This window comes from Vipera berus, assembly GCF_964194415.1.
Source record: "Vipera berus genome assembly, chromosome: 3".
Taxonomy (NCBI): Eukaryota; Metazoa; Chordata; class Lepidosauria; order Squamata; family Viperidae; genus Vipera; species Vipera berus.
Window position 1 is genome coordinate 186224375 of NC_138204.1, and position 16668 is coordinate 186241042.

The 16668-nt window shown below is 37.5% G+C and overlaps 1 protein-coding gene across 1 annotated transcript in view; it reads left to right on the top strand.

Annotated features, from left to right (window-relative positions):
• Positions 1-15746, top strand: part of STMN2 (stathmin 2) — a gene marked incomplete at its 5' end in the record, with an annotated part of 170987 nt that extends 155241 nt beyond the window's left edge. Inside the window, 4 exons of the mRNA XM_081325610.1 lie at positions 6641-6736; positions 8277-8449; positions 13348-13539; positions 15285-15746. Coding sequence (XP_081181736.1) covers positions 6641-6736; positions 8277-8449; positions 13348-13539; positions 15285-15344 — 521 coding nt within the window. The 3' untranslated portion in view covers positions 15345-15746. The remainder of the gene's footprint in view (positions 1-6640; positions 6737-8276; positions 8450-13347; positions 13540-15284) is intronic.
• Positions 15747-16668: the final 922 nt, after the last annotated feature.

Genomic DNA, 16668 nt, shown 5'->3' on the forward strand with positions numbered 1-16668 from the left:
CTTTCTCTACTTTGACTTTTACCTAATGCTTTTTACATTTGTTAAAATGATCTTTTATAATTATTAATGAATACTGAGTTTTAAACTAAAGTTTAATATAAACTCTAAAAATTAGAGTACATTTGTTTTATTTTAATGTTGAACTAAGGTATTTTGACTATGTTTTACCTCCAAATTGGTGGAATACCAACAACACACTTTTGACTAACAAGTTAATCTCCAAGTATAAAATAGGGCGAGTATGCTTGGTGTAAATCTAGATTTTAGTTACGTTTGTGAAATATTGCCCCAATGACTGGTGCTGTCCTTACCGTTAGCAGAGAATGCTGCATATAATGCCTGTACATCTAAGACTGATAACTTAATCTACACCTTTTATCACAGAAAGTGATAGCGCAAAAGCTTCAGTTATCCAAAACCCTCCATTGATTAAAGCCAAGGTGACTGGAGAGATCAATATTTACCAATAAAGGAGAATATTTGTAGTTCAGGATTGAAATGAAGGGTTCCTTAGTGCTCTCTGAGCTTGGTGGTGGTTGTTGTTTTCAAATGATGTTACATTTTATTTATTTATTTTAATTCCATTTATATCCCGCCCTTCTCCGAAGACTCAGGGCGGCTTACAAGCTTAGCAGTAGACTACCACTGATGATATTACCAGGTTTAGGTAATGGAACAGCTGCAAGAAAATAACCAAGATCAGAGAGCACCAAGATCCTCTCAGATCAATATTTATGGCCAACCTGATATCAACTATAGCTCCCAGAAAATTACAACTTACAATGTATGAAGAATAAATGAGGAACTGAATGAAATAAAAGAAAGAAAAATATGTTTGGATTCGGTAAGCTAAGAGGAAGAAAGGAAATGCAATAAATCTAAATGAAGATCTGATTATGAATCTATGAAAAGTTGTGCCACTGTAGATTTAATTCTAAGAGCTAACATGGATGTCCAAATGTCTGAATCAGAGTTGTGGGTTTTTCTGCATGCATATCAAAATAGAAATCTATAGGTTGGTGGCAAGCATGTTATGTTCAGTGAATGATGATAATAGACAAAAATAGTACGAGTTTTGAGAAAGAACTGCAACAATCTAAATAAATGCGTTCTGGGGAATTATTCTGTTAAGTAACATGAATGGATGAGATGAAGGAAGACAGAAAAAAATTGTCTGGCTATTGAGAGACCCAAGAATGAAGGAAAATATGGACTGCTTAGTGAATATCTGCTTAGAAAATAAAGAATATTTGTTTCAGATAAGTATAAATTTATTCATATACAGAGATGGCAAAGAAATTAATCAAAAAGCAAAACTGATGAATATTTTTATGATAAAAATAAGAGAATCAATACTGGGGAAAAAGGATGATATAAGATTCATTTTCAATAGGGCCAAAAGTGGATTGGGAAAAATAGATATGGAACCAAAGAAACTAGTGAAAGAAATCATTGTGAAAGTAGCATGATTGCAGGATGACTACATATGAAGCCTTTATGAAAGCAATATTAAAAGATTAATCCTTTTAACAGAATGAATGGTATATGAATATAAGCAACAAGGGTGCAAAAGCGCTTGGAACAAAAAGAAAAGAATTATGTCATAGAATGTGCAGATTCACACTAATGAGAAAAAGATGCTTGGGGGAAGGAAGAGTTGAAAGAGGTTGTGCGCAGGGGAAAAAGTGATATAAGAGAATAATTTTGAGAAGAAAGAGGATGGAAAGAAAGGTACTGCATAATGTGCATAGAAAGTAAAAGATGGATACATAAAATGTAATTAAAGACAGAAGGGCGTGGTTAAGATTCAATAAAACAGAGTAATTCTGAAGCGTAGTTTCAAATTTTCCTGGACCTGGATAAAGAGGACTGAACTAGAACCCTCCAGAAGAATGACAATAATTTAAAATAAAAGTGATGAAATTATTTTGGATTAATTTTAATTGAGGGGGTGCTCAAAGCATAGGATAACATGATTTTTTATATTGTGGAATAATTCTGAGCAAGTATGAAACTGAAGATTGGTTACTGACCATGATAACATGTTTAGGATAAAAATAAAATATGAGCATCAATAATGTTTAGTGAATGCTTTCATGCTGAACAGGGAATAAGACCAAGACGTGATGTTCCCTGCTTGTTTAATGTATATTTCTGCCACTCACTCCCCATATCTCTCTCTCTCTCTCTCTCTCTCTCTCCCTCCCTCCCTCCCTCCCCCTCTCTCTCTGTTTCTCTGTTTCTCTGTCTCTCTGTCACCAGCTTGTACAGATATGCTGGCCGGTGTCTGAGGATGTGAATGTTTATATACATTTGTATGCAGACAATGATGTGCTGTTGACTGAGGACCTAAATAATTTGCAGCAAATGTTAGATTGTATGATGCAATGATGAGCATGGATCTGAAAATTAATGAAGTCCAAGTTAGTTGTACTTGACAAGAAAATGAAATGAACATTTTTAGTTAAAAACTAGACCAAGATTGATGATGATGATGATGATAGTGATCGTGATGATATGATAACACCTTCGTAGAATTTTGGGAAATAGAGGAAGAAATTTTAAGAAAGGGACTGGTTGTATATGATCTCTGTGAGGAATGAATGATTGTGGGAAGGAGAATGGAAAAAAGGAAAAAAGCTGAGTGTAAAAATGTGCTTCTCCCCAATTTTGGAAGGAAGTGAAAATGTTAGAGGATACCTAAATTGAATAAAGTAGTAATGAGATACTGAACAAGTATGTATAGTAACACAAGTAGAGAGTGGATCAAGAATGAAAGGATGCTGAAGGAATGTGTTAAGTAATCGATGTGAAAGAGGTACACTAAGGCAGTTTGATTATATGGAGAGAATAAATCACAAAACAGATGTGTGAAATAACAGTGATTGTGTCAAGAGGAAGCAGAAGATGTGGAAAGTCATGTTTAGATGGAGTTCACCTGATTCTCAAAAAGAAAGAAGTGAGAAATTTAAAGAACAAAAGAGAATGTATGTGGGAGATTATGAATGAGAGCACAGAAGCTTTACAAGGACAAAAAGATATGGAAAAGTCTAGTGAATAGCCTTTTCCTTTTCCTTTCCTTTCCTTTCCTTGATTTTTCCTTGATGTTGTAAAGGGAATAGTATGATAGATATGTAAGTCTATGGATTTAATGCATGTATTTTTTTTTAAATGTAGAATCTAATTCATTAATTGTATCGTGGCCAGGACTTTTTTTGTCATAGAACGCTCAGAACGGAGTTCCGGCACCTTTTGTGGATGGAACCTTGTAGGGTAGGCAAGGTGGGTTGTATGACATGTGTGAGTTCCGGCACCTTTTTCTTTTACAAAAAAAGCACTGATAGTGGCCATTGAGATCTTAGCACCCCTGATCTGGTAGCTGTAGTCTGTTGTTTGTTTGTCTGTTTGATAGTCATTAAGAGGATTTTACCCTGACATGGTTTTATCACAATGTAAAAGTGCAATAGTGAACACAAAGTATCTGGAATTACTGAAAGATACATAATAATAATAATAATAATAATAATAATAATAATAATAATAATAATAATAATAATAATAATAATAATAATAATAATAATAATAATAATAATAATATCCTTGCAAACATTTAGGTCCAATTATGGTGGGGGTGGGATTTCTCTCCAAAATGTTTATTTGTGTTACTAAATGTATACAAATTAATGCATCCATCCCGGAGAACTAATCACCTTATGAATTATGCAATCTTTTCAACTAGTGCTAATTGTGGAAGAAGATATAATCAGACCCATTCATAAAATTGGAGCTATCATGAGTCTCTGAATGGTGGTGGGTACAAATGTGATTAATAAAGAAAACAAATAAATAATGCTTCTTTCATATGACCATAGATTCCATTCCTTTGCCTAAAAGAGTGTGAGCATTATCTGATTTCTTCTAATGAAACCATTCAGTGATCTCAACTACTGAAAACAATCTTCTCCAGTAAGAAAGTGAATTTTTCTCACTCAAGCTAGGAGGAAACTCTTCAAGCGAGCCACATTTTGAAAACTAATTGACTGAAAATAGATAGTAGACCCCTCTAGTGCTCCTCTGTCTCCTATATTTTAATAAATAAAATATTATTAAAAACTAAAAATATATTAAGCAGCAATGAAGCCAGGCAAGGGTGGTGAATTTAGTAACAATGGCAAAGACTTCATTTCATATTGTTTTGGATGGCACTCAATATGCTACTTAGGAATAATGTTAAATCTTTTGGAATAGTAATGGTGTTTAAGATGTGGCAAGATTAAAATCAGGATATCCTGCTACTGTACCACTCTAATGGCAGAAAGTGAAGAAGAACTAAAGAGCCTCTTGTTGCAGGTGAAGAAGGAGAGTGCAAAAGTTGGGTTGAAACTTAACATTAAGAAAACCAAGATCATGGCATCCGGCCCTCTCAATTCCTGGCAAATAGATGGGGAAGAAATGGAGGTAGTGACAGATTTTATTTTCCTGGGCTCCAAGATCACTGCAGATGGGGACTGTAGCCAAGAAATTAAAAGACGCTTGCTCCTGGGGAGGAAAGCAATAGCAAACCTAGACAGCACACTAAAAAGCAGAGACATCACCCTGTCAACAAAAGTGTGTATAGTCAAGGCTATGGTCTTCCCAGTTGCAATGTATGGCAGTGAAAGTTGGACCATAAGAAAGGCTGAGTGCCAAAGAATTGAGGCCTTTGAACTCTGGTGCTGGAGAAGACTCCTGCGAGTCCCTTGGACTGCAAGGCGATCAAACCGGTCAGTCCTAGAGGAGATCAATCCTGACTGCTCTTTAGAAGGCCAGATCCTGAAGTTGAAACTCAAATACTTTGGCCACCTAATGAGAAGCAAGGACTCACTAGAGAAGAGCCTAATGCTGGGAAAGGTTGAGGGCAAGAGAAGAAGGGGACGACAGAGAATGAGGTGGCTGGATGGAGTCACTGAAGCAGTAGGTGTCAGCTTAAATGGACTCCAGAAGATGGCAGAGGACAGGAAGGCCTGGAGGAATGCTGTCCATGGGGTCGCGATGGGTCGTACACGGCTTCGCAGCTAACAACAACAAATCCTGCTACTGATGTTGCCCTACAAGAAAAAATAAAGCTGCAAAGATATAAATGCAGATGGAAGATGAAATGAACATGGGAAAGCTGAACAATGGAAGATGAAATGTATGAAATTAGCATTTAAGGTAGCAGGGAATTGCAATACACTGGAATTGGCCATGTTCAGCCAGAGGTTCATGCTGTTTACAACTAAGGACACAAAAAGAAAAAAAATGGTTTTGTTTTTCACAGTCATGAAGAATATAGCAAGGGCAGAACTAGGTTACAGTATAGTCAATGACCAACAGATACAATTTTGCCTTCATAAACAATCCTGTCATATGGCGATTATCCAAGTTTATGCTCAAACCAGTGATGCAGAAGAATAAGTTGATAATTTTGTAATTAACTCTGATCTGAAACCAACAGAACATACAAGCAACATGTGCCAAACCTTACCAGAGACTGGAATGCCAAAGGTGTAAATAGTAAGGAGGACAACATAGCTGGACTGTATGTCCTGGTTAGTATATCACAAGACAGGGTATGCAGAAGCTGATATATTATTAGTACAAGGAGACAGAAGAGCTTAGGGGTGTGTGTATACCTATTTATATCTTCAATACCATGGTTATTATTAAGGACTTTATATGTGTAACTCTGAACATGTATTTGAACTTCCTTATGTTATAACTGAGGGGAATTTCTGAAACACATATTACTTGTGCCTGGATACATGAAGATATGATGTGGATGTAATTTCATGTTCCACAAAATAACCAGTTGGAAGACACTTCTCATCTGTGAGGAAAACTTATCATAAGCTACTTTTTAATAATCATTGTGTATTTCATTTCTCCCTGTGTTCTTAGTAAACACCTAGAGAACCATAGCTTCAGAGAAACCTGCATGAAAGTGCAGAATGTGAGGCTAAAGTAGGGCTTCATTCCCATAGTCCATCAAAAACTTTCTGTTTGCAGGGATCAATTAAAGTCTCTCATTTTCTCTTTCCTGTTTCTGGAAATATTAGCAGTTTGTCTTCTCAAATATAAAGCAACATTATGACAATGAATGAGCCAGTCAGGTCACCTGTCTGAGTGAATTTCTTTTAAAGCTGGCAACCAGGATAGCTCATGGCATGTCTGATACTAGTTTGGAAGACTCAAGAAAGATAATATGGCAAACAGTTGTAACAGAGAGATCCAATGGTTTGGTGCCATTATTGGCTTCCTTCCATCACAACATTTGGTACCTGGAGAACTTAATTCAATGTAGGTAATTGTAGAGGCAAACCTACAAAAGAAATATTTATTCTTATTTACTGCTGTGGGCTTCAAATGAGAATGAGTGTGTGGGAATGTAGCAGAAAGAGTGAATATTCTTACATACTTCAATTATAAAGAAGCAACCTTTTTTTAAAAAAACACTTTATTACGGTAGATATTTTTATCAAGCAGCAATTAATTTCACAAAGATACCAAAGTTACAGTTTGACATGCAAGTTCATTGCATAGAGTCTGAGCTGATTAATTATACCAAAACATCCTGTAAACAGAAAAGATGAAAGGACTAATCCATTCTCTTTCCTTTCAGCTTATAAAGAAAAGATGAAGGAGCTGTCCATGCTTTCTTTGATCTGCTCCTGTTTTTACCCAGAATCTCGCAACATTAATATATACACATATGATGGTAAGTAATTTTCAGCAGCAATTGTTTTCCTTAGCGAAGATTTGTTCTTCCATGGGAGATGCATATTTTCCTCTTGTTTTGTTATTTAACAATGATTTCTGGAAGCTATAAGATACTATGTTGACTTCTCTTGCCATGCTGCATGGGATTATAGATTCTGAAGTCAAGCATATTAGAAAGCACCATGTTGGACAGATTGATTTGACTTCTGATTAAATGTAAACTTTGTATGGCATGGGTAGGAAAGCTTTGTATTGGTCACATTTGGAAATTGAGAGCATTTCATGAAACTCTCACAAAATGACTGTCATGTTATGATTGCAAAATTCCACATAATAGCAAAAGAGCTAATGCAGTTCTGATCGTTCACATCTTACCTTCCTAGTGTATCTTTGCAAATAGAAATGTTTTACAAAGAACTGATCAGCACCCACTCACCATTTTTAAATTCTAAGAGTATCTGATGGGTTTATATTGAGTTCTGAGTCCTTCTTGTAAGTAAAAAGAATACTAAAAGCTGGCATTTTGCTTTTCAGTACACTAACTTCCTATTTAATTGTTGGGTTTAGAATCAAAGGAACAGGGAGCTTGGTAGAAACTAGTGGAGATATCTCTGAGCACAAGGGTTATAATACTCACCGTTTGTCCTAAGAGAGCTTTAATATTATTATTAAAATTAATATTTTAATATTATTGCCATCCAACTAAATCATGATATATAAAATATATCTAAACATTACATTCAGTAAAGCAAGATGGCTTATATTCACTTAGAGAAGTCTTAGGTTTTACCATAATAGTAAAGTGTCTATAATGTACTAATTATTACATTAGTTGCATCATACAGTAACTGACCATGAAAATCCCAGAGATAGAAAATATATTCTTAATGCATATTCAATATTTTAATATGTCTCATTAAAATATGAAAAGCTGTAACTTTTCTTCTTACCAATGTGTTATATTAGGAAAGCAGAGGGTACAGTGTGACCTGTTCCTAAAACATTAATTCAGGACCTAAAAGATGTATATTTTGTCATTGATTTCATTACTGTAGTAATCACAGACCTATTTGCATTCATAGAGTCCCAATAGACCTTTAATTTTATTTTTTATTTTCATTTTGATTGGCTTGAGATAAATTAAGACTCTCGGTAATTGCATCAATTCTCTCTAGTTTGGAAAGAGGTTTAAGTGACTGAATGGGTGTGTTAAACTCCTGCAAGGATGCCAATTTTATACCTTAACACTTCCCCCACCAAAAAAATTCAGCCTATCTATTACAATGATTTCAAACTAGTAGTATCAATTTCTTTTTGTGGCTCCTAAGCAAAAAAAAAAAGACATCCTTGCAAGCCCAAAAGAAAATTGTGTAGTACCCTGTTATTAATATAAGCCATCTGTATAGGGTATTGTGTTTTCTCTAGCACCTATTTTAGTGAAAATTATCCACATCGCTTACTTATGGTCATTACATTTCCTTAAATTGTCTATTATTGATATACCATTTGAATTAGATATTTTAACTTTACCTTCACAGATATGGAAGTCAAAAATATCAACAAACGTGCCTCTGGCCAATCTTTTGAACTCATCTTAAAGCCACCATCTCCCGTCTCTGAAGCACCACGAACCATGCCCTCTCCAAAGAAGAAAGATTTGTCCCTTGAAGAGATCCAGAAAAAGTTGGAAGCTGCAGAAGAAAGGAGAAAGGTATCTAACCATATATACAGTAAAGTGAACGCATGATGGCATTTCCTGGGTTATTTTAAGCTTTCATTTGCAATCTATGACATATGTGTGTTATTGAACTGATGTAATTTTTCATCAGTTTCTTAAATCTCATCTTGCGTGTTTAGAACTGAATCTATATGTGTTTCATTTATGATGTGTACAATGATATCCATGTTTAAAAATGCAAGAAATTATGACTTAAGATCAGCCAAATACTTGAGAGTTTCAGTGTTAAGCGGATTGCTAATCACATAGATATAAGTTTTTCTGACTTGTACTTCACAATAAAAAAAATCAACTTAGATTACCAGAAACATGTATTTATTACATCTACCTTAAGTGTAGATGCATGACCAGGTTACTGAGATTCTAGGGCAAAATTAAGCTAGCAAAACACTCCTTAAACCAGGAACACCTTACCAAAGAAAATAGCTTTGAACTCGTTAATTGATTTCACACAGTCTTAGAACTAAGCATCTCCCTAGTAATTACATTAGTGTTTATTAATCAGTAGTGTCAGCCTCATGCACAAGTGTCAATAGCAAATTATATAATTGAGAATCCAATTGTGCTCCAGGTTCTCTGGCTATTTATCATCTAGGGTTGCTAAATACTCTTTTTTTCTCTATTTTTAACTGTTTTCAATACTTACTGAGATATAATTAAGGTTTAAGGTTTAAGGTTTATTAAATTTATATGCCGCCCTTCTCCCTGAGGACTCAGGGCGGCTCACAACAATAAAAAGTTAAAAGATATAAATACAAAAATTAAAAGAGGATTAAACAATATAAGAAATAAGAACAATTTAAACCAATAAAAAACCAAATTTAAAAACCATGATCAGTCCAGGCCCACTTGTTGGAATAACCAGGTCTTTAGGTCATGGTGGAAGGACCGAAGGTCAGGGGCCATCTGCAGCTCTGGGGGCAGTTTGTTCCAGAGGGTCGGTGTGCCCACTGAGAAGGCTCTCCCCCTGGGGGTCGCCAGCTGGCATTGCCTGGCCGACGGCACCCTGAGGAGGCCGACTCTGTGGGAGCGAACCGGGCGATGGGAGGTTGACATTGGCAGCAGGTGGTCTCACAAGTACCCCGGGCCTAAGCCATGTAGGGCTTTGAAGGTGATTATCAGCACCTTGAATCGCACCCGGAGGGCAACCGGAAGCCAATGCAGCTCGCACAGGAGTGGTGTAACATGGGAGTATAGAGATACTCCCATAAGCACCCGCGCGGCCGCATTTTGCACCAGTTGAAGCCTCCGGGCGCACTTCAATTTGTATTTTCTATGATCGTAATAAAAGTGTTTGATTTGACATAAACCATTGTTCTATGCACAGACATCTGAGAATAAACAGTAATTTATTCAGAATAAATAATATTTATGGAAGGTAATTTTGATGAGTGTGTATAACAGTATAGCATTTTCCATTCCACTCCTTTCCTCTTATAAGTTTTGATCTCTTTAAATTTTAACACAGGCCAAATACTTTTTCTCAATACAACTTTGTAGCTACCTGGCAGGTCAAACAATGTTGGCCTTATTTGTTCTGGGAGAAAGCCTAAAAGGGTATGGATAGAGGAGAATATTTGTAGCTCATGATTGAAATGAGGGGTCCTTGATGCTGTCTGAGCTTGATTGTTTTCTTGCAGATATTTCGTTACTCAAACCAAGTAACATCTTCAGTTTAATAGGGTGTGAGGTTTGCTCTCATTTTATATTCTAGTGCAGGGGTGTCAAACTGCCAGCTCACGGGCTGGATGCGTCATGCCGAAACCGTGCCCACTCCACTACCAGCAATGGAAAAAAAGCTGCAATATGTGGCAACACGTCACGTGACATTGTGAATTTGACACCCCTGTTCTAGTGGCTTGCCTTGTCAGGATTGGTGGGAATAGGTGGTTCTATGGTTGGGCTGTTCACTGTTACATGTCTGGCAATTCCTTTGGGGTATTGTTTGCTTCTTGACTGTTGGTCTAATATTAATCCTGGTGTTAATCAATGCTCATCTGGGTGTTGACTGCTGGTGAGGAGGTGTTTTGGTCTTTTTTGCTTCTCTTTTGGTTTGTTGAGTGTCTCTTTTGAATGGTATATTGATGTTGTTTATGTCTATATGCCTGTTGATAGCTGATTGGTCAGACTGCCAGGCTTCCAGGAATTCTGTAGCATTTTTGGACTTGGCCTAGGATGGTCCCAATTCCCTAGCTGAAACTATGTCCCTGTCCAATCAACAGCCCAACTAAAGAACCACCAAGTCCACTCCCACCAACACTGACAGGGCATGTCACTAGAATATGAAATGAAAGCAAACCCCACTCCCTACTAGCACACATGCTATTACCTAATTTGAGTAATGAAATGTCTATAAGAAAACAACCAAACTCGGAGAACACCAAGGACCTCTAAAATGCATCACCCCTCCAACTGCCTTATAATTTGTCCCTGTGCCGATGGCTACTGCTCATATTTATTTTCATTGTTGAGGTGGGGTGAGGATGTCACAGAATTTTGCTACTCTTGAGAAATACTAGTGGTTGTTACCCATACATTTTTGGGATATGAAAATTCTACTTAAGATAAACTTTCTATTTAAGGAAGTTCTATGAAAAATATTGCTTTTTTGCTGGTTTGCTGATATATCTAAATCAAACTCATTGAAATTATAGCAGTCTTCCAATATTTGGCACAGAGAAGGGTCGACCTATTCTCCAAAGCACCTGAGGGTAGGACAAGAAGAGATGGAAGATTATCAAAAAGAGATCCAACATAGAATTAAGGAGAAATTTCCTGACAGAAAAATTAATCAGTGGAACAGCTTGCCCCCAGAAGTTGTGGATGCGTCATCACTGGACGTTTTTAAGAAGGGATTGGACAACCATTTGTCCAGAGTGGTATATGGTCTCATGCTCAAGCAGGGGATTGGATTACACCTCCAAGTTCCCTTCCAACTTTGTTATTCTGTATTCTGTAAATTTAGTCACCAGAGTTTGTATCAGTTTTATATTCAGTCTAGATCTTTTTGAGAGTTTCAAAATTTAAAGGAAAAAAAATATTTAATTTTCTCCTCCCCATTCTTAGGGTCCAAAGAAGACAGAGAATTCCTGCTATTTACATAGTGAAATGATAAAATAAAGAGCCCCCTTTGGTTTGAGCTCAACTCTTGTAACTTCATGACGTTGTCATTGCTAATATAAAGCAATATATAAATCTTGTAGTTTCTGGTAGCTTTCATTTCTGATCCAATCCTGCTCAGCTGTGCTGCCACTCAGTTGGACGTACAGCAAAAACAAACATGTTAGGCCAATGTCTTCTGGCTTGTGGGATTTCTTAAGCATTTGGCTTCCTATTGATAACAGAATACTAAAATGAGGTGGACCTTTAATCTGATCCATCATGGCTTTTCTACATCTTTAATTCTATTATATTCTATAAACGGATAATGGTAATAGTAAATTACTGGGATGTGGTTCATTAATAAGAATATTTATAGATCCATATGTGCTGAGTTGTCCTTATTAAACTATCATACACAAGTACATGGGAAATCTGTATTGCTAGACCTGTGGCTGGTCTAGTAAATTCCTTTGAAAGCAGGAAAATGTAACAGTTGATTACTGTATATTCTTTTTTTCCTAACCCATACTAGATTTATAAAATGAATAATGGGTTTTAAGATGAATCTGTAATCCTAATGATATTTGCTTTTCAACCCAAATACTATTTTTAGATATGAGAAACTGATAGGCCTTATGACAAAGAAAAGTATATCAAGGCTGGCATCATATTTTATACTTCATGGCAATGAATTAATCAATTTTCTAAGCTTTAACCACTGAGCCATTGTGCTCTCCTACATTAGACCATAAATGAACCAAAAAGTCTAAACCTAAACAACAGGCTAAACCAGGGGTAGGCAACCTTGGCTCTTTTATGACTCATGGACTTCAACTCCCAGAATTCCTGAGCCAGCATTGCTGGCTCAGGAATTCTGGGAGTTGAAGTCCATGAGTCATAAAAGAGCCAAGCTTGCCTACCCCTGGGCTAAACCAAACACACAAACACATACACCCACAAAAGCAAAGTTACATCTAACTTCCATGTGTACAGTCACTAGGGCTTTAACTGATTTAGTTAAGCCTGTTGAATGAACATGCCCACTGAGTGTGACCTAATGCAAAGCAGGCTGGGGCTTCTGTGCTTTCATTAGTTATATTCAGAGAAAGTTTGAATTGCAGTAGAAATGCTGTAGAAATTGCCATCTGTCAGAAATGATGTAGGCCAGGGGTGTCAAACTCAATTTCATTGAGGGCCGCATCAGCATTGTGGTTGCCCTCAAGGGGCCGGGTGGGTATGGCCAGGGTGGGTGTGGCCTACTGGGTGGGCATGGCTAGAGTGGGTGTGGCCTACTGGGTGGACGTGGCCAGCTCTGCATGGTTTGCATCAAGGGTGCCTATGGGGGCCTGGGCAGGAGTGGGACAGATCTGAGGGTCTCTGGCAGAAGGAGGGTCTCTGGGCCACGGCCGAGGCAGTGGGGGCCGTTCCCTCACTGTTTCCAGGATGGCTTCGCGGGCCACATGAAACCACTTCGTGGGCCGGATCTGGCCCCCGGGCCTTGTGTTTGACATGTCTGGTGTAGGCTTTCCTGCTTGGGGGAAGGGGGGGGCTTGGACTAGATGACCTGCAAGATCCCTTCCAACTCTGTTATTCCATTCTATTCTATCTTGCTTGTCACACAATGAGAGGAAAACCTGTACTTGCCAGTTTTTTACTTCAGCAAAATTAGTCATCTTTTGTCTCTGAACATTAGAGACACACTGAATCTATTCTCTTTCAATGTTTTTGTAATTGACTGGCTCATTTTTTTATTTCATAACTTTACACAGTCCCAGGAGGCCCAGGTGCTGAAACAACTGGCAGAAAAGAGAGAACATGAGCGAGAAGTCCTCCAGAAGGCTTTGGAGGAGAACAATAACTTCAGCAAAATGGCAGAGGAAAAACTGATACTGAAAATGGAACAGATCAAAGAAAACCGTGAAGCTAACTTAGCTGCTCTTATCGAACGTCTTCAGGAGAAGGTAACCAGGCTGGGAGCAAAGCAAAGTGCAAAAAGCAAACTGAGATTCAGCCGAGCAAATCTGAGGAAGCCTCTGGGGTGGTGGAGACAGGAATCCTACTCAGATGTTGAGCAGGGATGTCTAAGTAGTAGTGTTCAAGTTAGGTAAGATTTTTATTTATGCTCAAGTGAGTGTGCCAGCAGGTTAAAAAAAAAGGGGGGGGGAGGAATGAACATTTTGACTATTCAGTCAAATTCCTGTCACATTCCTGTATGTGATCCTCCTCCTGACCCAGCCCCTGCTGATTCAACATGGTTCAGAAAGACTCATCCCTCTTCTATATTGAATTCAGAATACTGTCTTAACTAATCTGTGCACTCTTCCCCAGCCAGTCACCTTCTTAAATATTTTGGCTTTCAGCCTGCAAAATCCTGGAAATTCTTGGGACTGAAATAGAGCAGATAAGAGAATACCAGGCCAGGCACAGCTGAACTGTATGAAAAGCTTCATGCTTTAAAATGCATAAATATGTCAACCTTTCCCTTTAGGTGGATAAAAGGGATCACAAATATGTAGACATTTTATCTGGCATGGAAGTAATGCACGCAGTATAACCCTCTCATCTATGGTTCTCTTACCTTTCAACATACTTCATTTCTATAAATTGGGCATTTCGAGCATACAGACTAGCCTTATTTGGATGGTTATCTGAATATCTGAGTGCTAAAACTGAGGAATTGCACCCTAGCTTCATTCTTGCATATATTTTCCTTGCACACACTTTGTCATTGACTTTCATGAATTTGGCTTGAAGCAAACCTTTATTAACATTAAAATGAATATAGCTAGAAGCTCCCTCCAGATTAGCCATTTTCATAAATCAGTTGTGTGATTGCAGGACATTTCCAAGCATATTCACACTAAGTACATTAAGTTCAGGATTGAACTGATGTGACGTCTTATTTGTAGATCTTGTACTCTTCTATACTTTTAGCTCTCAGTCATTCCTGTGAATACCAGGATAGGGCAGCTATACAAATTTATGGGCACAAATAATATGTTCATTAATCTAGCAAAATATTTGGATAACTCCTGATTCTGGGGAAAGAAGCAGGCACATGATTTCACACAATATAGACTTTTCACACACAAAAAGTTATTAAAACTCCTAGGTATCTGCAGAGGGGTGGAGTGGGTGAACAACTATCAGATGGCAACGCACACCCGGTCTGCATCTTATCTCATGAGACAGGCACACAAGGCCTAGTTTTGTGTTGTGAAGTTACAATCCACATGTTGTCTTCTGCATTCCAGTGGGCACTAGATGCCTAGTCCAAATTGTTCTATTTTTTTTCTTTTATTCAGTTTGTGAATAAAACAGTTTCAAATCAACTGGAGAGTACATTATAAACCAGATTCAGAGTAGCACTTGTCCTGAAAGAAAAGGGCAGGAAGGCAATCACCATAATTCTGTTATTCCTTTTGCTTGCAATCTGTTGTCTGAAATGGTATGGGTCACTTGCTTGAGCAGGGGGTTGGACTAGAAGACCTCCAAGTTCCTTCCAACTCTGTTCTTCTATTCTTCTCCTGTCATGAATCAAAGAACAAGAGTTGTGTCCCACTTCATTCAGAATGCTTTTTATAGCCCTTTTAAAGCTAAAGTTCATGGCCAAATCTTGTTGCCATTTAACATTCTTCCTGGAAAAAAAAGACAGTAAGGTGGATGTTAAACTTGTCTCTACTTTATTTTCCCCTTTTATTCCCAGGAAAGGCATGCTGCAGAGGTTCGCAGAAACAAGGAGCTCCAGGTGGAACTGTCTGGCTGAGCCCAGCAGTGGAGGGAGTCGGATAGCTCCGCCGCCTGTATTATTACAGATCATGAAATATTAGTATAGGAAATGTATGACATGGTTTAAAAAAAATGAATCAAGAACTCAATAAAAACAAAACAAAACAATTAAAACAATGCAGTCTTTGCAGAATGATTTGCTTGATGTTTAAAATTAAAACTTGGATCTTATTTTGTAAATACTTACATTTTTGTTAAAAAATACAAGTATTGCATTATGCAAATTATTTCATAATCTTTACACGTCCTGTAACAGGCTTTTGATGTCGTCTGTTTTCATTCAGTTAAATTTGTTAGAACTTTGCTATGAAGTTCGTTGCAGCAAAATCCATGCCAAACTGTATACTCATTCTAACTGAAAACCTAGTCAGCAGAAGGTCTATGGTGCTACTGTCGCGTCATCACTTAATAACATGGAAAGCTTTGCAATCGATAAGCTTAAGTCAATAAGCCAATTACAGGTAGGCATTCTTATTTGATTAAATGGTCTAAAAAATGAAGTCATGGAACATTAAGAAATCATAATTTATTTACAACTCCAGTGCTCTTCTACAGAAAAAACAGAGCTGTGCTGTACAGAAACAAGCTCCACAGGGTTCAGTGAAATTTATCCCCCATCTAAAGGAGAAATCTTTTAAAACACATCAAGATTTATTGTAGTATAAAACAGTATTCAGTAAAGCTGCATGTCTTAAGTTTAGAAGAAAAAAAATTTCCCAACCAGTAGGGAAATAGATAATAGATACTTTTAAAAAGGCATTGTATGCAGTAGGAAGTGAACAACCATATTTGGCCAGATTCCAAAATTTCCCAGTTTCAGATTCACTGCCAGAGAAATTCATGGAATTTATAGGTATAGAAGCTGCAGCCCTGTTTCATTGTCTTAGGCTCTAGTCCAATGCTTTTCACTGGGAACTTTACAATGTGTGGACATCAACTCCCGGAATTCCCTAGCTGACAATGCTGGCTGGAGAATACTGGGAGTTGGTCCACACACCTTAAAGTTGCCAAGGTTGAGAAATGTTGCTCTAGCCTTTCAAAACCTGGTGCATCCCTCTTGTGGTACTACAATTCCTAGACTGCAGTTCCCGAAGCTCCATAACCCCAAAGTATCGGAAGGATATAAGTTTGGGAAATACGCATATTGTCTTGTCTCCAGTTGCTAAAATCTGTGAAGAGACCATGAACATCTTTGCAGACAGAATTCCAGCCTTAAGCTTTGTTATTTCATAACACTGCAAGATCTTCCGTGTGCTATTTTTCATCCCAAATCAGTGAGCTGGTCTTAATCCTAGTAATTT